The sequence below is a fragment of the Maylandia zebra genome, linkage group LG20 (assembly GCF_041146795.1).
Source record: "Maylandia zebra isolate NMK-2024a linkage group LG20, Mzebra_GT3a, whole genome shotgun sequence".
NCBI lineage: Eukaryota > Metazoa > Chordata > Actinopteri > Cichliformes > Cichlidae > Maylandia > Maylandia zebra.
The window spans coordinates 31,315,775-31,338,445 of record NC_135186.1 but is presented as its reverse complement, the minus strand read 5'-3'; the positions used below and the strand labels follow the sequence as shown (position 1 = coordinate 31,338,445).

The 22,671-nt window shown below is 40.4% G+C and overlaps 2 protein-coding genes across 6 annotated transcripts in view; one reads left to right on the top strand and one right to left on the bottom strand.

The window, feature by feature from the left end:
* The window catches only part of zbtb48 (zinc finger and BTB domain containing 48), a 12,389-nt gene extending 6,118 nt beyond the window's left edge, over positions 1-6,271 (top strand). For all 4 annotated transcript variants that reach the window (XM_012921619.3, XM_004560342.5, XM_012921618.5 and 1 more), the window contains exons 3-11: positions 59-375; positions 446-551; positions 635-727; positions 814-900; positions 1,002-1,156; positions 1,265-1,401; positions 1,702-1,866; positions 1,999-2,087; positions 3,281-6,271. In XM_012921619.3, the coding sequence (XP_012777073.3) occupies positions 59-375; positions 446-551; positions 635-727; positions 814-900; positions 1,002-1,156; positions 1,265-1,401; positions 1,702-1,866; positions 1,999-2,087; positions 3,281-3,685 (1,554 nt within the window). In that variant the 3' untranslated portion in view covers positions 3,686-6,271. The remainder of the gene's footprint in view (positions 1-58; positions 376-445; positions 552-634; positions 728-813; positions 901-1,001; positions 1,157-1,264; positions 1,402-1,701; positions 1,867-1,998; positions 2,088-3,280) is intronic.
* On the bottom strand, positions 5,939-22,671 carry klhl21 (kelch-like family member 21). 2 transcript variants are annotated; one of them, XM_004560344.4, is made up of 5 exons: positions 22,538-22,671; positions 12,248-13,332; positions 10,627-11,032; positions 9,707-9,779; positions 5,939-9,058 (listed from the first exon to the last, which is right to left on the bottom strand). In XM_004560344.4, exons 2-5 carry the CDS (start codon positions 13,272-13,274, stop codon positions 8,726-8,728), a joined length of 1,839 nt encoding a protein of 612 aa, XP_004560401.3. In that variant the 5' UTR covers positions 13,275-13,332; positions 22,538-22,671; the 3' UTR covers positions 5,939-8,725. The 2 variants fall into 2 exon arrangements, with proteins under 2 accessions (XP_004560401.3, XP_004560402.3); XM_004560345.4 differs by lacking the exon at positions 22,538-22,671 and adding an exon at positions 14,785-14,895.

The following is a 22,671-nucleotide window of genomic DNA, read 5'->3' as shown; positions in this document are numbered from 1 at the left end:
AATAATGAGTGTGTTTTTAAAGAGGAATATAGATGTTTTTATTACACCTGTCTTGCAGGTAACGGAGCTGCAGATTAACGACAATGTTATTAGCCAGGTAAGTGGGGGAGTGGAAGCAGAAGACGATAATGATGACGTGGGTATTCCGGAGGAGATTCCCGAAGACACAGATGAGGAGTATGTGCCTGCTACTAAGCCCGCTTCCTCAACCACATCCCCGTCTACGGCGACTGGACAGAAATGCAAGGCCCAGAGTCAAAAAAACAAAAACAAGAATGGTCAGACGATGGAGGACGATTCTAAGAAGGCCTCCGTGCAGTGTTCCATCTGCTTCAAAGCCTTCAAGAGCAAATACTACCTCAAGGTTCACAACAGGTACAGGGTGTCACCTTTTTTTTCTTTCGAAATGCTCTTAAAAGAGTAAACTAATGTCTCATCTCCACAGGAGGCATACAGGGGAGAAGCCCTTCGGTTGTCTTAAATGTGGAAGACGGTACTACAGGAAGGAGAACCTTTTGATACACGAGATGAGAGACTGTTCTAGTGCGCTGGTGAGTAAAGAAAATCACCCTTTCACGCTTTCTCCAACCCTCACTATGAAGAATCCTCAGTGTTTTTACTTTTATAATTCCAGACGTACACCTGCCTCATTTGTTCTACTACATTTAACACAAAAGAAGCGCTACGATTGCATACTGTCACCCACACAGGAGAAATGCCCCACAAGGTACAGCATACACCTAACAAAAAGCGTAACTGAGTATGTCACAAACCTGAAGTGAATATGAAGAATGTCTTCGTCACATTTTGCAGTGTTCAACATGTCCTGAACAATTTATGTACAAGAAAAACTTGACAGTTCATATGATGAAGGTGCACGGTTACCCCAAACCACATGCAGTAAGTACCTACAGTCAGCAGCACCTTCAGTATGTCATTTCAAACTCACTTTAACACAAATTTTGGGGATTTATGTTTTGATTGTGTTGCTGTGTTTCTAGTGTTCCCAGTGTCCCAAAACCTTCTTAACTCGTGCGGAGCTGCGTGTGCACGAAGCCGCCAAACACCGTGGAGAAAAGCCGTTTGTGTGCGAGGAGTGTGGCCATCGGGCATCTAGTAGAAACGGCCTGCAGATGCATATAAAAGCTATCCACAGGTTGGAGAGCATGTTTTCTGTGAATTTCCTCTTGAGGATGAATAAAAGTGTAAACGACATAAAGTTTTAATGAAAACTATTTTAAGTCTGTTTTCTTCTTGCTCACAGAAATGAGCGCCCTTTTGTCTGTAACTCGTGTGGCCACGCCTTCTCCCAAAAGAACAACCTCAACATGCATCTGCGTATACACAGTGGCGAGAGGCCATACCAGTGTCACCTCTGCGGGAAAACCTTTAGGACACAAGGTAACAGCCATATTCTCTGCACATAAGCACTTTATTCACCTTGTATCCACCCCTGTGACACATTTAGAATCAGTAATTTGCCTAAAAGAAGCAAAAGAAAGATCTCATGCATCTCAAACTAAGACCCTACTTGCTCTGAGGTAATGCTGTGCCACCCAAACGTCCCTACATTACTATCGATGGGGTCCGGTGTGTTTTGTGCTTCTAAGAGCAATCACTTAGCCGTTTTGCTGTCTTTGCAAACTTTCACTTTAACTGCAGATATTGTGATTTGTGTTAATCTCTGTATTTCACTGCCAGCCAGTCTGGATAAACACCACCGGACTCACACCGGCGAGCGGCCCTTCGGCTGTGATGTCTGTGAGCAGCGCTTCACAGAGAAAGGCGCTCTTCTCCGACACAAGGCCAGCAAGCACGAGGAAGGCCGCCCCCACTGCTGTCACATCTGCGGTAAAACTTTCAAAGGTCAGGTGCTGATTCTACAATAAATTTGTTGTTACTCATGACCTGTGCCCTGATGAATGAAGCGCTGCTAATGAAAGAATCACTGGTGAAGTGATTTCTTCTTTATTTTCTGGTCGTTCTTTTCTCCTTCAGCGAGGGAGCAGCTCCGTGTCCACCTGCGTCGTCATAAAGGCATGAGGAAGTTTGAGTGTGTAGACTGCGGCTACAAGTTCACTCGACAGGTTGGTTCCAACACAGTTTCTTCATCATCAGCAAGCTCATTTTGCAGAGCCCTAATCTAACCCACCACAGGATTTATTATACACCCGAGTGTTTTAGTTTTAACCCTAATTTAACTTCAGGAAATGTGACTGAATCATAGTGGGAAGACAAAGAGATTAATAATTTTGATGGAGGTGGTTTTATTGTAGGATGTCTCCCATGCCAATTTTCATCACCATTCTGCTATTCACGCCAGATGGGACTAAAACCCATAATCTCCGTCTAAGAAGGCGAGTGGCACATGTATTAGCCACTCGGGCTACTGTGGATAGGGAGTGAGTGGACACAAATATCACCTTTCAGGGGCACGCTTATGTGAATGTGCCTGAGTGAATTTAGTGTGTCCTAATTCAGACTGTTTGCTTTGTGGTGTGATATTGGTCTATAACTGCTATTTCATACAAACAAGATTTTTTAGAAAAGAAATAAAAAAGATAAAAGCAAGTTTCAAAAAGTGCAAAGCAAAGTTCTTTGGTCATAAATATGAAAACTGGTAAAAATTTATAACTGAAGCTTTTATATAATGAAAAAAATAATCCATCTCTTTAGTTGCCATCAAAGTTCCAGGTAATTAAATTAATTACTTTTATATTATTTTTTGTAATCATTTCAGGTCTGTATCACTTGCATGGTTATTTGCGCACTGTCCCCATATTCAGACCCTTCTAATCTTTAATGTCATTCAGCAAGAATCACTAGTTTGTGGGCTTTTTTATGTCTGGCTATGACAGCTATATATTATATCTATCTTTCTAACGGGTTTATGTTTTTGTGTGACATTTTACAATTATTGGACTCTACTAAACTAAGTTTGCATGAGACACAGTTAAACATAATCTTCTTTATCTTATACTGGGTGTTTAGAGTCCCTTTCCCCTCCCTTTAGGCCAACTTTCTACTGAATGTCTGACCCTGCCACCAGGTGTTTGGGTGGGCCTTCTGTGGTCACAGCCAGGAGCTGTGTGGCTGAGACGACCATATTAAGAATGTGTAGAGTCTGAACTTTTCACTTACAGGGATATTTGTATAAACTTGACTGTAGACCAACATGACTATACTGTATATCTATAATTTTTGTGTTCTTTTTGAAGCATTCCCTCACTTGCATCATGTTAGTTTACCCAACTCTCACATTTTTACATTTCTTCTTCAGGCACATCTGCGGCGTCACATTCAAATTCACAAGCGCACTGAGAACTACAACCCGCGGCAGAGGAAGCTGAGGAATGTGATTGTGCAAGATGTGGATGGAAGTCCGGTCGAGACCGAAGCTCCCAAATCGGAGGAGGCCTCGCTGATCTGTGATGGGTCCACTCAGGAGTCCACAAACCGAGGAGCTGAATCCTCAACAGGTCTCACCTCTGGCTGCATCGTGAGGGTTGTGATTGAGTCGAGTGATGCGGTGATGGAGGAGGTTATTTCTAACCAGAACTTGGGAGAGGTCGAATCCACGCAGACTTTTCCTGTGTTGCAGCAAACACAGTTGGTTACTGAGCCCTATGAGTCCACGATAGACATGGAGGGAATTGTTGAGAATTTGTCAGAGAGCAAGACCTGAAGCGAGCAAGTGTGCAAAACAACAAGTCTGCTTCTGCTTCCACGCATGCAAGAAAAGCAGATTCATGCACTCTGTAGTTTACACAGTAATTCAATTGCACGTTTTTAAATGCTGTTTGAATGTAAAATGTTATTTTCCACCTTGTTAAGACAGGTTTTGTCAGTGTGCTTACAGCAGCTGGAGCTCAGTGTCACCTTACATTGCTGATTAAAGGAGAACGTTTTCCGTGCAGTCAGAAAAGCATTTTCTTACTTTTGGTTACAATGTGGTTACAGTGTAACAAATGTAGTAGTTCAGTGTTTTTTTTTATTACGGTTCCTCCAGGTGGTGGTTTTGTACTGGACTGCATTATGTTTCAGGGTGTTTCTAATATTCTTTGAAATAGAAGAGTTGCAGAGCAGTAAAATTGCACAAGTGTGTAAAAAAAAAAAAAAAAAAAAAAGTAAAGGCAGTTACAAGGTGGATGAGTGCTAACAACCAATCATGAATGTAAACATCCATCCATCCATCTTCATCCGCTTTATCCGAGGCCGGTCGCGGGGGCAGCAGCCTAAGCAAAGGGAGGGGCTCAGAGTAGAGCAGCTGCTGCTCCACATCGAAAGGAGCCAGCTGAGGTGGTTCGGGCATCTGACAAGGATGCCCCCTGGGCGCCTCCTGGGTGAGGTGTTCCAGGCATGTCCCACCGGGAGGAGGCCCCGGGGCAGACCCAGGACACGCTGGAGAGATTATATCTCTCGGCTGGCCTGGGAACGCCTTGGTATTCCCCCAGATAAGCTGGAGGAGGTGGCTGGGGAGAGGGAGGTCTGGGCCTCTTTGCTTAGGCTGAATGTAAACAATGAATGTAAAATTATTTAATCTTTGATGGGTTTATTTTAACCTGGTGTCTTTCATATTAATGTGGCTCTATGGGCCATGCTAATTTTGCAGGTTCCATCTCCACTGGAATAGAAAATAGTCCTTAAAAACAATGTGGACAGTGATTTGTCAACAAAACATTATTATACACGTTATATTATATAGTTGTGGCTTACCTTTTCGTGTGAATTTAACACAAAGTGTGAAAACTAAGAATTGCTGGGATCCACCGATTGGGTCGATATGATGTGCCTTTTGTGCCAGAGAAACAATGAAATGCCCTCTAAAAAACAAAACTTTAACCACAAGGTGGCAGTATTTTACCAGAGCTTTAGTGCTGTTGTCTATTCCAAAAAGCGTTGAATTGTTTTATGTACTTTTGGAATTATTTTGTAATTTTTACAAATCCAATATTTCTATGTTAGTTTAAAACAAACCAAAACAAGCTGCTTAGGGAATTTCATTGAGCTACTAAAGTAACCAAGTAAGACGGTAACACCAACTTGACTATTTTGCGCAATGTTGGATTAAACATTACACTGACTCACTGCACCATCTTGTGGTTCAAACTGGTATTACGGTCACATTTCAAGACGTCGACAGAACAGTTTATATTCAGTCTTTTTGGGTGTAACATCATAACTGTTGCTCATTTTGAAGGGTTTAATTCCTTTAATAATGTTTTAAATGTTTTTTATGAAATATTTTTTGTTGCAAAAATGATCCATATCACATGGTTTCTGAACATTTAGCCAGAGTAAAACATTTAGAGAACAACAAATACCTGAAAAGTTCCCTGCAACTTTCCAAACCGTTATGTTTTTTCACGTTTACGTTTAAATGTTTGATTAAAATATTTGTGTTTGTTCCCTTCACAATAAGCAAAAGGTATCACAACAGGTAAAAGGCAAATTTTTGAGCAATTTATGTTAAATATTTGTCCCAAATCTCTGCAATGATGGTAGGGACTGCAAAGTCATAATGGCCACATACAGCAACTGCTGCCAGATAGAAGAATACCAAATTTCACCTGAAGGAAATGGTTTCAAAACATTTCTTAGATTTATATTATATATTTGGTGACAAGCTCGTCAGGATAAATTCTAGAGCACCTTTGATGTCTACTGGCCAAATTAATTTGTTTTCCTGATGCAACAGGTGCAGATTGTTTTTAAAATGTCACACAGGTTAATATTATTTCTCGAGATGTGCTTTTATGTTTTAGTGAGCTTGTGTTTATTTCAGTCTTTTGAAGCTACTGTCAACCGTTTCACTGAAATATTTGCTGCAACCTTGCTGAGAGCAAATCATTGTGACTCAGCAGAATAAACTACGTCAGACCTGCCTGCAGTTTAATTCATAGTAGCCACCGTGGAAACAGTGTACAAACACAGCAAATAAGGTTAAGAATATACTGTATTTACAAACCTGTTCAACATCACAGACTGAACACTGAAAACAATGGTGTAATGACAACAGCATGGAAACACACAAATATACTACTTCAAACGAAGCAAAAATATATCCTACTCGACAACAAACTGAGATTTTTTTTGCACTTCCAGTTGTAACTGACGACTCATCACCAGTGTTTACGAAGAGCCACTGATCTTTTTGCAGCTGATAGGCAGGAACTTCAGAAGCAATCACAGCACAAATATATCCATAAATAAGAAAACAGTATAACAGTGAAAACATTAAAACGTTAAACATTAAATGAAATACATTTTTTTTAAAAACTTCATGCATGGTTATAGAGGCTGATATAGCCCTGTTTAAGAGTCTAGAGTGTCATGAGGACCTGCCGTGCAGCCCAAGAATCACTAAAAACAGAATCAACTCAGTGCAAGTTAACATCACATGCAGCCAACTTGAAATTCTACTATGATGATTTCTCAGCACACAGATTTCTCCGGGTAAGGATTAACGTTTTAACCATACGGCTGTATGCCTGTTTAGTTCTGGATATCAATTTTTGATTTTGGAATGCAAACAGATTCTTGTGGTTTCTGTTAAAATATTTGGCTTTTACTTGTTAAAGAAATAATCCACTCAGAGCAAAACTGCTGCAAAACCAGAGATATGTTGTTTTTATTCCTCTCCTCACCCAAGCCTACGTCACCCATAATGCAGATTGTCTGCCAGTAGCAGCTAATGTAGCCTCGAGCTGCAGGCCTCTAGGAAGAGATGAGCAGCAGCTTCAGAGTTTTATTAAGCTCACTTACTTGTAACCCTTAGATTTACTTCATTTTAAAACTTCTTCATTTCTTCAAGCTTAACTATTACTGCCATTTAATCGTGTTTCTCGCAGCACCCTCTCAACTGTTTTATTCACATTTTGTGATCTGACTTTAATTTAGCAGATTTCGCTTTTAACTTTCACTTTTCTATGTTCATAAATGAAAAACAAAACAAACACCAACAGAAACTCATAAGTAACACACTGAACACAGAAATGTCCACACGCAGACACACCTCACCCTGTAGGAGATAACTCCCATCCACTGTGTAGTTGACATCAGCAGATAGTTCCCATAGAAAAGCTAAAGTTGATGCACACTGTGTGGACCTGTCTGATAACTCACCACATCTGTTTCAATTCTTAAGTGTGGTTTTGGCCACTGAAAATAATCTCCACTATAACTACAGTTCATGCATGGATGCTGGATACAGTGCCAACACAACAGGTCACATATAAACGCAGCTAGCATGATCTTACTCACTGGTTTACATACACCACCACTGGAACGTCAAGTTTAGCGAAGACACCCTGCTTTACCAGCTAATTTACTATAAACAGAACCATATTTTAGAAAATGCTGTACTGAAAGAAAAATAAAAGGGACTGAGACCATTAACTAGTCAGTTAAGTGTTTACTGATGCAATAAAGTTGAGAATTTGCATCGTTTCCTTTTATGCACAGCCACAGCTGACAAACGCCCACCTTCAATGCAAAAATTCCCCCGTTTTAATCTTTCTAATTTGAATTTTACTTTCAGTTGGTAATAATCTCAAAATGTATAAGCCAATGGTGAGTCCAAGCTCAAGGCCAGTAAGGCATTACTGACCAGCAGGAACTTTAACGGATACAACTTAGAAGTGACCCTGCACCATAATCCAGTTCTTCTTCACACCTGTATATGGCTCTCGCCAACCACTCAACAGGAGCTTTCTGGTCTCCAGCTGTAAGGGTAGTTAGGACCCCCATCACAATCTGGCACACCAGAATGATAACCTCTTTAAATATTTATTTTACCCAACAAACAGTCTAAAGCTGAATGTTTACAATGTGAATAAATATATAAATACAAAAAAGCACAGCTAAAGCTGAAACCATTGACATTTAACCTATTATAAAAATAGTTCCATCGATCAACTACATAATAAATTCATTATTTCAGCACTAACTCAAAGTGGTTTCTCTTGTATAACCAAAATAAACTGCATGCCTGGTTATTAAGCCACAAAACCAGCAGCTCTCTTGAGCTTTTGTACAGAGCCCCCCGAGAATGCAATCCGTGTAGTGGATAATGCAGTCCACTGGGGATACAAGGAGCCAAATGTTTATACAATATATATATCCATGTATAGACAATTTCTCACACATATACTGGTAAAAGATGAATGTGGATTCCAGGCATATATCAAAAATCATAAGGAGGAGATTAAATTTGACCAATGCTGCCAAGATGTTTTACAGGTAAATTCATTATTGTGTAAGTGCTATAAATTCACAGCTGTGTGTAGTGTTTTCTGATAGAGACAAAGAGGTTTAGCGAGAGCTGGGTTGCCACTAGTATTAATATGCAAATAATCTCAAAAGGTGGTGAATGTGGTGAAACGACTTGGAAGTTGTGCACAAAACAATCAGGTGACTATAGAAAATAACAGGTATGCATTTCTGTAGTGCGTAAACATTACTTCACTCTAATCTGCAGAAGCTTATGAATGTTTTTCTTAGCATTGCTGATGTAACTTAGACTTTTCCCCCTGTGGGATAAATAAAATATCTGTGTGCATCTATCCATCTGGCTCCAGGCCTTTCTGTCCAGTCAACAGACTAAGACTAGCTCAGTCTTCTTTTCTGACTTTGACAGCTTTAGCAAAGCGATGAGGTAAATTCACAGTACACTGAGGGCACGATGAGGGAGAACATGGTCAATGGGGGTTTCGAGGTTTCGAGATCAGTGTGCCGCGTTCAGATCCTGATTCTGGTTCTGGTTGAGGTTATTGAGATTGTGGAGCGCGTGGTGTCGGTGATGCCGGTGCAGGAGAATGCCGTTTGACTCGGGTATGTCAGTGGGTTCGAATGCGCTCGACACCAGGGGCATGAACTGCCGGAAAATGCTGACGCTGCCATGCCAGAAGGTCGGCTGAGGTAATCGTCCAGCAAGACTCCAAGTGCGGGTGGCCGGGTCGTAGGCTTCTACGACATCAGACAGCTCAAACGTATTGTCGTAACCACCAGACACGTACAATTTAGCCCCCAGGGCCGCCACACTGCCTCCAACATGGACCTGAAAAAGAAAACAAAATTTTTAAGCATGTATTTTTGCTATAATTCATAATAATTTATACATCTAACAATAACAATAAAAAGCAGCCAGACAGACAGACAGACATAGACAATTTTTATTTTTTTTTCTTTGTGTAGCCTTTGATTCAGTATTGTATATAATAAGTTGATTTTTTTTTTCAATTCAACAAAAACAAAAAATGCTTATTTAAAAGGAGCATCATGTGTCCCACACTAACGACTGCCCTGAACATACTGTATGTACAACCACTTTCTCAACATATTGTCATGAGAGAAATATTTCTTTTCTTTGAAAAAAGTAACAGATATATTATTAAACGTATATTCCTGAGATCACGAATACAAAGCTAAAAAACTAAATGAGCTAGTGGAAGATAAGGCTTTGTACACTCTCTCTAATTATCTAATTTGTTTCTCTGGCAAGCCAGTCAATTTGTGATAAGGTGTGGTTGTCCTAAACTGAAATTGGAGGTGAGAAATGTGGATACGTTTATTTTTATTCATGAATTTATCATCATGTTGTAACTGACTTAGTTTGAGTGACATTTGTGCTCTTCTGCCTAAGGACAGGGATCAGATCACAATGATTGCTATTGGAGCACATAAGCACCTGGTGTGAAATACTAACCTGGGTCATCGGACTAATTTTGTCCCACTTGTTCTTTTGAGGATTATAAACATCAACTTCAGCTGAGTCATCCCTGCAAATAGAAAGAAACTCAAGTCAAAGAGCTGCCAAAGCAACAAAACAATCTCAGCTTCAAATCTAACAACCCAGTCAAAACATGTTTATTTCTCTTTCATATGTAAAGACCAACCTCATCAACAGTCAGTAGCAAATTGATGTAATATTTGTTATATTAAATAACAAATGCAGAGCCCAAAGAACTAAATTTATCTTTCAACATGATCAACTGGATAGAAAAGATCAACACTAGTGTGTTCATGTGGTCCAGTGTCCCTCATTCTGTGAAAGTCTAAATCGGGTGGCACCGGGGTCGTTTTAGGTCATTGGCCGCAAGCAGCACAATTTGATCTCAAGTGGGCAGGGCAAGTAAAATCATTGCACAAGAGCTCATATAAAAAAAAATCTCCTGAAAACAATGAAAACTCAATGAAAAAAAGGGATTTCAAATTACTTCTCTGCAACTTTGACCCTTTTTAAAAACCATTTATTAGACCCTTCAGGAGTATGCTTAACACTGTTGCTGTTAGCACATGTGGAAGAACGACTCAGATCCTGTACACATAAATCGTAAGGTAAGTATTTAAGATAAAAATGAAAAACAAGAGCAGTTTGAATTAAGTGCATTTAAGTATAAATATACATTTACATAACTCAGGTTTTCAAGTAAAAATTACATTTCCCTTGAAGATAAAGTAGACGAATATAAAGAATACAGCTAACAAGTCTCCTCCTAAACAAATTACTTATGCGAATGTACTTAATTACATTCTGTCCCTGGTGTTTACAGTTTTAAAACTATAGTCTAAATGCAAAAAGTAAATTAAAGATGTAAGAAACAACTGGAAAAGATTCTACCTCACCTGACAAAGTAGATGAGGCCATTTAGGGTAACAGTTTTCGGTGTGAAGGACCACGGAGGCAGCTGTCCACAGTTGACCATGGTCCAGCGGTTGGTGTCTGCATCGTAGCTCTGGATGACCATGGTGTCCTCACCGGTCAGAGAGCCGATGGCATACAGGCGTCCGCTGCATGCGGTGGTGGAGCAGTTATCCATCGGATGCAGCATGGCTGGCAGGGCCTCCCAGCAGTCCAGAGCCTGATCGTAACGCTCTGTGCTGTCCGAAGCCACCACATACAGCTGGCCCTTCAGGATGCAGGAGCTGTGATATTCACGAGCCTTCAGCATGGGTGACACTTCTGTCCATTCGTTCACGCTGGACTTGTAGCGCCACACACCGTCATAGAGGCGGGAGCCATCAGAGCCACCTAAAGGACACAGATATGTGTCTTCTTGGTTAGAAATGGTCAGAAATATCATGAAATTGCACATATTTGCCAAATGCATTAATGAAGATTCATTGCATCTGCTGTAGATGAAAGCTGATTATCCTTATGGACCCCACAGAGGTCCATTTTGAGCCAGGGAAAACCCTGAAGTTAAATTTGATACAACCTAAACAGCCACGGTTAGGAAATCAGTGGTGTGGGATTTTATTTCTAAATTAGTGTACAAGGCAGTAATTGAGTCACAAGCCTAAAGCGAAGGTCTATGATGATTTCTCAAGAAGATATCTCACTGTTCAGACATGCTCAGTTACTGGTAATGATGGTGATGATAAAGATAACACCACTGCTGTTCTGTCAGCACACTGTGTCCTGACTCACTTCTCCTTGTTCACACAAAGTCAGTAGCCGTAGAGACTGCAGTTTATTAATAAACAGCAGATGATATTTTTCTCAAATCATGAAAGACCAGGAACAGCAAAATCAAAACAACAACCTCCATAATGCTAGAGCTGAGGCTTCTAAATACAAATGGTGATGTCACAATGGTTATGGCTATGGGCAAATAAAATGCTTGCCAATATCTATCCATTTTATGGTTAAGATGACTCAAATCTGTAAAAACCATGGTAACCAACCTTTGTGTCAAACTGGACTATGATTTTAAGCAAGATAAACAAGATAAAGATATATATTTATATTTAATGTGAGTTTTTACCAGTTGAGGCTTTAATACAAGGTCAAATCTGGGTCATATTTTAAAGTTTTTGAACATTTTATTGATGCTTTTATCATCTGGACTATTGTAACACAATTTATGTTGGCCTTAGCAATGCTTTATTATTTGCTTTTAAAACCTTTAATGTCACTGAGGTTTAGTGGACCAGCTCCTTCTGCTAGTCCCCCCAAAACAGAGGCAATCATCCCCAAACCGTGGAATCATTTCCCTGCCCATGTTAGGATGTCCAGCTAGTTGCCTGTTTTTAAAATGCGTCATAAAATAATTTTTTACTCAACAGCTTTTAACTGAGTATGAAAATGGTGTGTTCTAATCTTGTATTTTTTGTTTTGTTTTGTTGTGGTGTTTTTGTACAGCATTTTTTCAAACACTGTTGTTTTTAAAAAAAGTGCTAAATAAAACTGGATTGGACTGGATCAGCATCACAGCCTTACTTTTAATGTCTTCAGATAGCTTACCTGTAACATACATATCATTTCCAAGTGCTGCTATGCTGTAGCCTCCTCCCAGGTGGTCGGGGAATTCAGCCAGGTAGCGCCACTGTCCAGTATGAGGGTTGTAACAGTCCACTGTGACCAGCTCATCACAGTCCTGGTCGCAGCCTCCTACCACCACCAGGATTTCTGCCAATCCTGTGGATGGCCGAGGCCGCATGCGATGACAAGGTCTGTCGTGACGGTCGTATTCACAGGACTGGAAGCTACGCGCTTCATTCACCATACGGAGACAGGTAGGTGAAAGGTAGACAAGTGGGTCGCTCTCCACATGGGCCAACAGGAAGAACCTCCTGACAAAGGGGAGTCGGACTTGCTGGAGGAGCTCGGGCCAATAGTGTAGTCGTCGCTGGAGATCAGCCTTCACCCAACGCACTGCAATTTGATAAACTGTCTCCTCCTTGTCCACACAAAGCTCATCATCTGACACAAACTCAAGGAGGCGTTTCCATGGCAAGCGTTCAAAGTCTGTCCCTTTAGCTAGCTCCATTATGTTTTTGAGGACAAAGCGTCGCGCGCTGGCTGCCAGCTCTTTGCAAGCATAGGCCTCTGCAAAGTCCTGGATTTCTAAACAGTTGGAAACATCCAACCGCTGCTCCAGAAAAGCACAACATGCCTCTTTGACCGAGGGGAACTGAAACAGATCGGCCGTCTTCAGCAGCAGGTCCACGTTATCCTGAGTGACGGTGATCCGTCCTGTGTAACAGAAGTCCACCAGCAGACCTAAGAGCTCACCTGACACCTCGTGTAAAACAACCCGGTCCATAACACTCTCCCTGAGTGTCCCTGCAAACATAGCCCGGAAGTAGGTGCTGGCAGCGGCCAACACCGTGCGATGACAGTGGAACTCACGCCCCTCGGCACATAAAGTCACATCGAAAAACTTTCGTTCGGCACGCAGTTCGTGAATTCCTCGAAGCAGGTTGAAGGCGTGGGCCGTGTCGAAAAAAGGCAAGGTGGAAGGCTGTGTCTGCAATACTGGCTTTTCCATTTCTCCTCTTTTAGGGTCTCTCTTTTTCCAATAGTCGATCTCAAAACTCTGTTTTCATCTGAAACAGATCAACACAAGAAATGTAAGTCAAATCTCACTCAAAACACCACAAAGGGCTGCAGTTTTTAGCCCTTTGGTCAAAAACTATATATAAAAAAAACAACAACAGTTTTCTATAAGTTCATTTTTAAGAAAAGACTATCCGTCAACACAGGAAACTTGTTGCACATCACTTTACAAGTTGGTCACTAACAGACATTCCAGCCTCCAGTTACCAAGGGAATCCTCTAATGTATTTACCACCTTCTCATACATTTATGTCCTGTGCTCTCTTAGATAATAACTTTAATCACCTTAAAGTTGTGAATAATTTAACTTGGGACCCACCTACTGTCAGCTGTTATTTCACCCATCACCTCTTGAAGCCACTGACTGTCACTGACTATATAGCCTGTGGCTGCCATGCCACTGTTAGTCGTTTCCTGTGTGGCCCCTTAAGATTTTTCGTTTTTAGTCGTGTGTGACCAAGAGAAACAAATTTTCACGAGTGTGGAACTGCAGGTAATGCAGATAATCATTCCATTTCCACAAAATTACAACAACTTGTAACAAATAGTTCTTACACCTAATTTCAGTTACCTAATAATGTTTTGCTCAACTTTCCATTTGTTTGCAAGACTACAAGTTTCCTCTGCTGTTTCTGGAAGTTATTATCATACCAAGACAGGGTTCAGATGTGAAGTTGAAGGCTTGTAAATTTGACTACTAGCTAAAAATGTAAGTCAATGGATGAGAAAGGAACCCACTCAAAACAAAACACACACACACACACACACACACACACACACACACACACACACACACACACACACACACACACACACACACACAAAATCTGAATCTTTTGCTCCCTCAGACAGGAACATTTTCAGGCTAACTGGTTCAGAATATTTTTGTTGCTCTAAATTACAACACTGACATCAGCTGCTCTGTGTGAAATATACAGTCCCGAGTTAGACAGGAAAGATGTTGACGTTAGGGTAGAAAAATAAAATACAGCCTAAAGGAAAAACTGTAAGACCTGTAGTGAAGCTCACAAGTTTTATCCCCTAATCTCCCCTATAGGAAGCATTTTAGGGATGAAATTTCCCCCTAATTTCAAAAACCCCTACGGAGAAGATGAAAAGGATCTTTGAGATGTTTGCACGATGAATATGTACATTAAAAAAAGTTACTAGTCATCTGACTAATCGCTGCAGTATACCAGTGTCAAGCATAGACAAACACTTAGCTGTCTATACTGATAAATTTAGTACTGGCTTTGACATTAAATGACATTCGGTGAAACTTCACCGTTATAGAAAACTGGTAAAAAATGAGTCATTCCCACAACAAGACAAGCAAATCTCTATAATACACAGTGATCATTACAGAAATAATAGTCATATGTGAGCACACCAATTATAATAATCAATGTAAAGTTTTTAGCTCAAATATATTCTTCTCCTACCTGATGAGCCTCCAGGCAACGTTTCACAAGCAAAGCGACAGAATTCAACGTCTAGAAAGCACGACAGCAAAGCTCAGCATGACTCTGAATACGAACAGCTCCTTAACTGTGTTTAAGACAGAGAGCCTGGCTGAGGTTGGGGTTTATAAATACACCAGCAGTGTCCATTTTCAGAGAAGGGTGGGGGGGGAAACACCTAACATGCAGTGGGCTGACGCTGTGGGGAGCGTGTAACCACCCCCCCTCCACACTGGTATGTCTCTGTGGTCAGTCAGTCTTTGAGAGAAAAGCCAGCTGAGCCTGGGCCTCCTCCAAACCTGGAGCACAGCAGCAGACCAAAACACAGCTTCCTCTCCTAATACCTAAAAACTTCTTAGCAAAGCAGCAAAGAATCACAGATCTGCTTGGATCACAGGACAAGACCCTCTGCTAGAAACATACTCGTAGTATGCGGGTCAGACAAACGACATAAATTGTGTAGTTTGGATAAAATTCAAAACACTTCCACTGACTTTACATATGGAAACTGCTAAATTAAAATGGTGATGTCATGCTGTCTTCAGTATTACATTTAAAGCAGTACAGCCTTAAAGAGATCCTACCGGACTCTGGAGCAATGTCCGAATTTGGCTTGTAAATTTGTTTGCATTAGTCTGTCCTCAAAAATTCCACTCTTAACTAAAAAAGAAGCTTCAGTGGCATGATCATTACTTCTCCACAACGCAAAGCCCCCAATTTTTTTTGTGCCATTCAAAAGTACCAATATTTTGGCTATCCCGGATAGCTTGGGCCAGATATTTGTTTGATCCTGACTCAAAAATCTAAAGTGGAAATTGTGAACAGATCTATGCTACCAATTCATTCAGTTAAACGTCATATTGCTCTGTGTTTATTACGTCATATGCCAGCAGCAGTGAAAATGAATTGCTAGATGAAAAACTTAAAGAAAGGGTTCTGGAAATACTACAGTAGTTTTGTTGCTTGACCACCAGGACATCACCCGCTGCCTCAAGCTGACCACTTTCACCATCGCCATCTTAGTTACACTTTACAGCTACAAGATGAGTCTGACTGAGATAGAAGAACAAAGAACAAGGTAAGGGTTAATATTTTAGGAAAAATATCAACCACTCTCAGATTTCATTTGCTGTTTTTTTTGCTTATGAACTTTTTTCACATTTACTAAAACAGTGGATTGCTAGCGGGAAAGAAAGCAGCATTTAAATAATGTATTTATGATTTGGACTCGTGATCAAAGGGCAATTTGAAGGCAACATATTGGCCTCTAAATCACTACAGACCAAGGAATTGATTAAGAAAATCATCAGAATGTAAGTCTTAACTGAAAATAATAGCTAGTACCAGGTTTGGTCAGAGATAAAATAACAAAAATAAAAATCTCCTAACATGGATGTATTAGATGTTTTTATACTGTTCGAAGAAACACGAGATAGTCTATCCATCAAATTGTGACTCTGGAAAAACAGATTAAACATTAAACAGATTAAATTCTGAAATAAACATATGGTAACAAATTCCTGCATCTCCTCTGCAGCTGCTTCCTGAGAAGTACAGTTTAACCCGTACCAGCATTGAATTTCAGTTATACAGTCCTATTAAATCACCAGGAGAACAAGACCAGATGGTAGGGTGGTTAATAGAAACCTGCATTAAATCTCATGCAAGATTCTTGTCAGTATTTGGAGATAATCATTCCTTCTCTAAACACACAGGTATCTCCTTACAGAGATTTGTTTAAAGGTTGTAATAAAGCCCCTATTCCTCTGGCCAAAGGATTTAGCTCACATTCAACACCAGGGTTCAACAATGCAGAGGTCCAAATAACTTTGCGAGGGATCAAACTCCTCTCCTGAAGGGCAGGCAGGGCCTCACAACTCAGCCTGCACTGAGAAAACACATGTCCCTAACTTCTGTGTAAGTGATTGTCATTATGTTTGAAGAGATTACGGCATTTTCTTCCAACAAACTGATGGGCTTTCATTTCACTCAGTCGTGAAACGATTTATTACTCCCACTGTCTCTACTACAAAGACTGAAAATATAACATTCAGATCTCCCACTTAAACAACTACAAATACTTTGTTCTGCTAAGTGGAAAGAGGTGAAACTGAAAATGTACACACATATTTACCTGAAATATTTTATCTTACTAAACATACAGTAAGGCACAAATAGATTTAAATAGTACAGTGCAAAAGTCTTTTGCCACCCCTAATTTATTTATATTTTGCTAAGGAAATGGGAAACCAAAGAGCATCTTTGAGTTACAGCAGACAAAGCACTAAATGCAACCACAAAAATATTTTAAATGAAGTAGAGGGCTCAACAAAATAAAAGATGCTGAAAATAATAATAATTAAAAAAACTAACAAAAAAAGTAAAACTGTAAATAAAATACAATAAAAATCCAGTGAAACAAACTACATTTTTTTAAAATAAAGTGACTGCAAGTTAACTTGAAAAAGTTCAATAAAGCAAACATACCGCCCCCTCCAAAACACAAGGCTTACTAAATGTAGAATGCAGACTATTGAGCAACTTATACTCAGTGTGTTTACCAACAGCCCAAGAATAGCTGACAGAAATGTGTAGTGCGTAGGGAGGCAAACAGCCGAGGTGTGGAAACAATCTTAATGCTATGAGTAAAGAGCACAGAGAGACCAGTCCAACAGCCAGGGTATGATAGCGACACCGCCCTAAAGCCCCCCTGCCCTTGTGAACCAGTCAGGTTTTAGACAGAACCACAGCACTGAAACTGCTCTGACCAAAGTGTTTAATGACATATGTCTGAATACAGACAGTGGAAAATGTCAGTCCTAGTTTTACTGGATCTCAGTGCAGCATTTGATACAAATGACCACAACATATTACTCAAACCACTGGAGAACTGGGCAGGTCTTTCAGGAAGTGTACTAAACTGGTTCAAAACATACTTAGAAAACAGGAAATACTTTGTATTTTTTCCAATAGGTAACTTCACATCTGAGCAGACAAGTATCACATGTGGAGTTTCACAAGGTTCCATCTTGGGATCCCCTCTGTTTAACATTTACATGCTCCCACTGGCACAGATTATAAAGAACAACAAAATAAACTATCATAGCTATGTAGGTGACACACAAATATATATCACAATGTCACCAGGAGACCGAGGCCCTGTACAGGCTGTTGGTAAATGCATTGAGGAAATTAATGACTGGTTGTGCCACAATTTTCTCCAGCTAAACAAAAACAAAACTGAAGAAATAGTCTTTGGTGCCAAAGAAAAACGATTACAGGCCTCCAGAGAACTTCAATCTATACACCTAAAAACGACAAACCAGGAGAGAAATGTGGGTGTAGTGATGGATGCAGACCTAAACTTAGAAAAACACATTAAGACAGTAACAAAATCAGCTTACTATCACCTCAAGAATATATCAAGAATAAAAGATCTGATGTCTCAACAAGACCTGGAAAAACTAGTCCATGCATTCATCTTTAGTAGGCTTGATTACTGTAACAGCATTCTTACAGGTCTGCCTAAAAAAAAAAAAAAAAAAAAAAAAAAAAAAAAAAAAAAAATCAGTCAGACAACTACAGCTCATTCAGAACTCTGCTGCTCGAGTCCTCACTAAGACCAAAAAAGTGGACCACATCAGTCCAGCTCCGAGGTCTTTACACTGGCTGCCTGTCCGTCAGAGGATAGACTTTAAAGTTCTGATGCTGGTCTATAAAGCTCTGAATGGTTTAGGACCAAAATACATCAGTGACCTCCTGACCCAGTATGAACCTTCCAGATCCCTCAGCTCATCTGGATCCGGTCTTTTATCAGTTCCCAGAGTCAGAACCAGACACGGAGAAGCATTTGAATAAAACACCAAATCCACACTTTTAAGCTTAAATTTCAAAACTTACATTTTAACTACTGATTTTATCTCGTTCTTTCGGTCACTACCCAAAATAACGAGATCACAGATACGAGCTTCCGCCGAAGGGTGGCTGGCCTCTCCCTTAGAGATAGGGTGAGAAGTTCAGCCATCCGGGAGGGGCTCAGTAGAGCCGCTGCTCCTCCACATTGAAAGGAGCCAGCTGAGGTGGTTCGGGCATCTGACAAAGACGCCTCCTGGGCGAGGTGTTCCGGACATGTCCCACCGGGAGGAGGCCCCGGGGCAGACCCAGGACACGCTGGAGAGATTATATCTCTCGTCTGGCCTGGGAACGCCTTGGTGTTGCCCCGGAGAAGCTAGAGTAGGTGGCTGGGTAGAGGGAGATCTGGGCTTCTCTGCTTAGGCTGCTGCCCCCGCGACCCGGCCCCAGATAAAGTGGAAGAAGATGGATGGATAAAACTAAACTCATGAACTAAAGTTATAACAACAAATGATAATAATGTTTGTCAAAAGCTATGCTAAAAATGCAGGACGGCTGACATATTTAATAAATGTATCATATCTATTCCTTCAAATGGTTGTTCTCGTATCCAGGAGACATGTGTCTTCAGACAAACAATTAGAACAACTGTAAATAGAAACTCTGAGGTTACTTTGACATCTAAATGAACCCAGTACACTGAATCAGAGTTCAAACATCCTGTAATGAGGCACAGAAACCACAGCCATAATAGCAGCTCTGTGAGACTGTACTGCACAGGTCTACTTTGAGCTAAATCATATCAGCTTGCGTGGCTGGTATGAGGTTTAACATGTTCACCATCCTTCATTTGCAAATGAGCAACAAAAACAAACATCTTTTGGAAGGAGATGAATAAATTAGTTTTCCCAGATCTTAAACCCAATTAGCAAAGAAAACTTTTAGGCTTAGTATTGGTGCAACAAGATTAGTACAAGCAATCTTAAGGGGACTCCTACATCACCTAAGTAACAATAAAAGCATGCTGGTTGAAAAAGAAGACAGTGGCAATAAAATAAAGAATTAATAATTAACTAAAAGAGCCAGAAAAGCCATTATCACTATCACAAAACTAAGTAATGCAGAGCAAAACGCAGAAGCTGGTTGAAATAGCAGTAAGTCACAATCTTAACCCACAAACACACAGTTGAGATATTGCCAAGAGAATAGCACTCTATCATCAGAACTCTCCTCTGACTGGCAATAAGCACTCCAACCCTAATTGGTGATGGAAATCAGCTGCACAGATGGTGGAGCGTGAAAACAGACACACCCACACAGGTAAAACCTGGGAAGGCCTGCTAGAGCTGCAACACAGACTAAGCAGATTTCTTGGCAATCTATCCAACAAATATCAAGACATTTTATTTGATGCACAGGATCAACTGGTCCATTGTTTGTTCAATATAGTTTCATGAGACAAAGCTCTTATTGGACATTTGCCGTTGTTACTTTAATACGAAAATTCGACATTGATTCATTAATTTTGGCAGCAGCAGAAACAGACAGAAAAATGGGCATCTCTGGACCTTAGCATACACGGGTAGTTACTACTTATTTCATGTTTATATTTATAGAATGCCTTCTTGGAGTGTGCTGACAAGTCAAAAAAGATGTCTTTGTAGCTGCATTTTGCTGAATAGATGAGCAAAAAGATTACATATTGTAGCTCAATCACCAATTCATCTTCTGTTTATCTAGGTCACAGGGGAACCAGTCTAAAGCTACCTTTAAGCTATATTATGTGTTTAACTGTTTCGTATTTTTCCCATAGCACAATTTCATCATCCGTTTCGTGAAATCAGCCACTCTACTGCAGATACACACATCCATGTTTGTGATTAGTCAGATGCTAATGCAAGCACTGCACCTTTTCATGTGAACATGCAGTTAACCCTGGGGTAACTTAGCGAGTTTATAACCAGCTCCGCGTGACTGCTTATCCCGACAGCCGATGTTGAGGTAAGTGATTCCAGATAACAGAAAGATACCCTGGGTATGGTGAACTCGTTTTGTAGTACAGACAGTACATAATGTAGTACATAACAATATTCAGGTTCATGCAGTTTCAGCCAGAACCTGGCAGGATAACAACCACACAAAGACAGCTTCCCTCTCTCTGCTGCTGCTCCAGGCTGTTGAGGCAAAGGCAAACATCAGAGTGGAGTGACATGAATGTCTTGGGTTGTCCACAGCTGAGGCTGTGTTGGCCTTAAAAAGGCAAACACCACTACTCCTCTACAGAGGAGGGCCAGCATGAAGCTACTAGAAGGATTAACATTTGGATGCAGGATATTATGAGATTTAATGGATTCTTGTATGTTGCTGCAGCAGAAACTGATCTAAACAGAGTGGTTTCACTCTTGAAATTACACAATTACAAGACAACATGTTTTAACCAACAAAAAGCATCCAATTACCTTTGCTTTTCAGTGACATAGGTCATTAAATATGCCAGAGATATGTTTTTGGTTTGCTTATTTGTTTTATTCCCCAGATGAAAAAACTCACTCATCCTCACATTTATACATACAGCCAATTTATAATTACCAAATTAATCAAACCTGTATTCGGACTCACTAGCTGACCAGCAAAACATTTCACGACCCTGAATTTCTTCATGTCAGGTGACATAGCTAACCACTACACTTCCCACAAAACAGTTAATAACCATTTCAAATATAATAGTCAAATTTCATGATGAGATCATTAGAAGTCCCTCTAGAAATTATGTCCATGAAGAATGGATTGGTGCAACTTCAGCAGTGACCCTGATGTTATACGAAGAACAGAACACAGAACGCGTTTAGTTTACAACTAAAGTTATGATCGCTGATTGTTGTGGCTGTGTTGTGTTCACCATTTGGGCATAACATGAGACATGACTCCTGGATTAAAGGACACATCTTATTTTATTGGGCATGTTCCACATTATCTGTGCATGCAAAATTTATTATCAGCTTATAAAATACGACGCAACTTTAAAGATTAGACTTACCAGCAACTATATTTTAAATGTACAGTTATACCAGTCCTTTTATGTCTCTATTTTTCCACTAATGTGCCCTGCAAGTGGCACTTTCAGTGAAAGAATCCATCTGTTGCCAAATGAATAATCAAGGCATTATTCATTAACTTGTGCAGGGAACAGTGGGCAGAATGAGTTTAAGTGCCATGCAGAACATTTGTTTCTGCATTATGACTCAGCCTTTACTGGCAGGAATGACTTCTCCAAATAATGTTCTTTCATCTGTTCCCTCGAATTCCTCTAATTCGTGCTCCTGTAATAAAACTTGCACAAACACTTTTATCACTCAGCTCGTGCAGCCATACATGTCCACATTACTGAGCACAGTGAGGCTTTAGTCCTGAAATGCTTAGGAGGAAAAAATGTTCCCTCCTCCCTCTCATAAGCCGTGCTTGGTCCAAGATAATATTCAAATGGTCTAGATAATGTTCAGCCACAGTTCAGATACACTGACAGGTCCAGAATAGGGTCGATAACAACTAAAGCAAACCTATTAACATAATGGGAAAATACACTGATGGAAACTGTTAGCAACTTCTGTGTAGCCAATTACTTTCATGTATTGACTTGTTTATGTTGTTAAGAAGCATTTTCATTAGCATGTGGTGTTTATAACAATACATAAGCTGCATGCAGAACGCTATTTGAATGCGAAAGCTCCCATTTTAAACAGTCAACACCGCCTGCGATCATCAAAGTAAAGTCATATTTATACGAACGACATTTTTCCAACGTTACAGCTAACGTTGGGCTGCCCGCCGCTCGGAACAAGTAACTGTCGTGAAAAGCAGGCTGGCTCAGTTTTAGACAACTTACCGATATGTGTCGTCAACGGGTGGTGATGATTTTACAGGGTGTAACGCCCGAACATCTTAGAAATAGAGCCGAAATTAAAGTTTGACGCTGCTGATCTATCTGGCCTCCTCTGCGCCATGACAGCCTGCACCGTA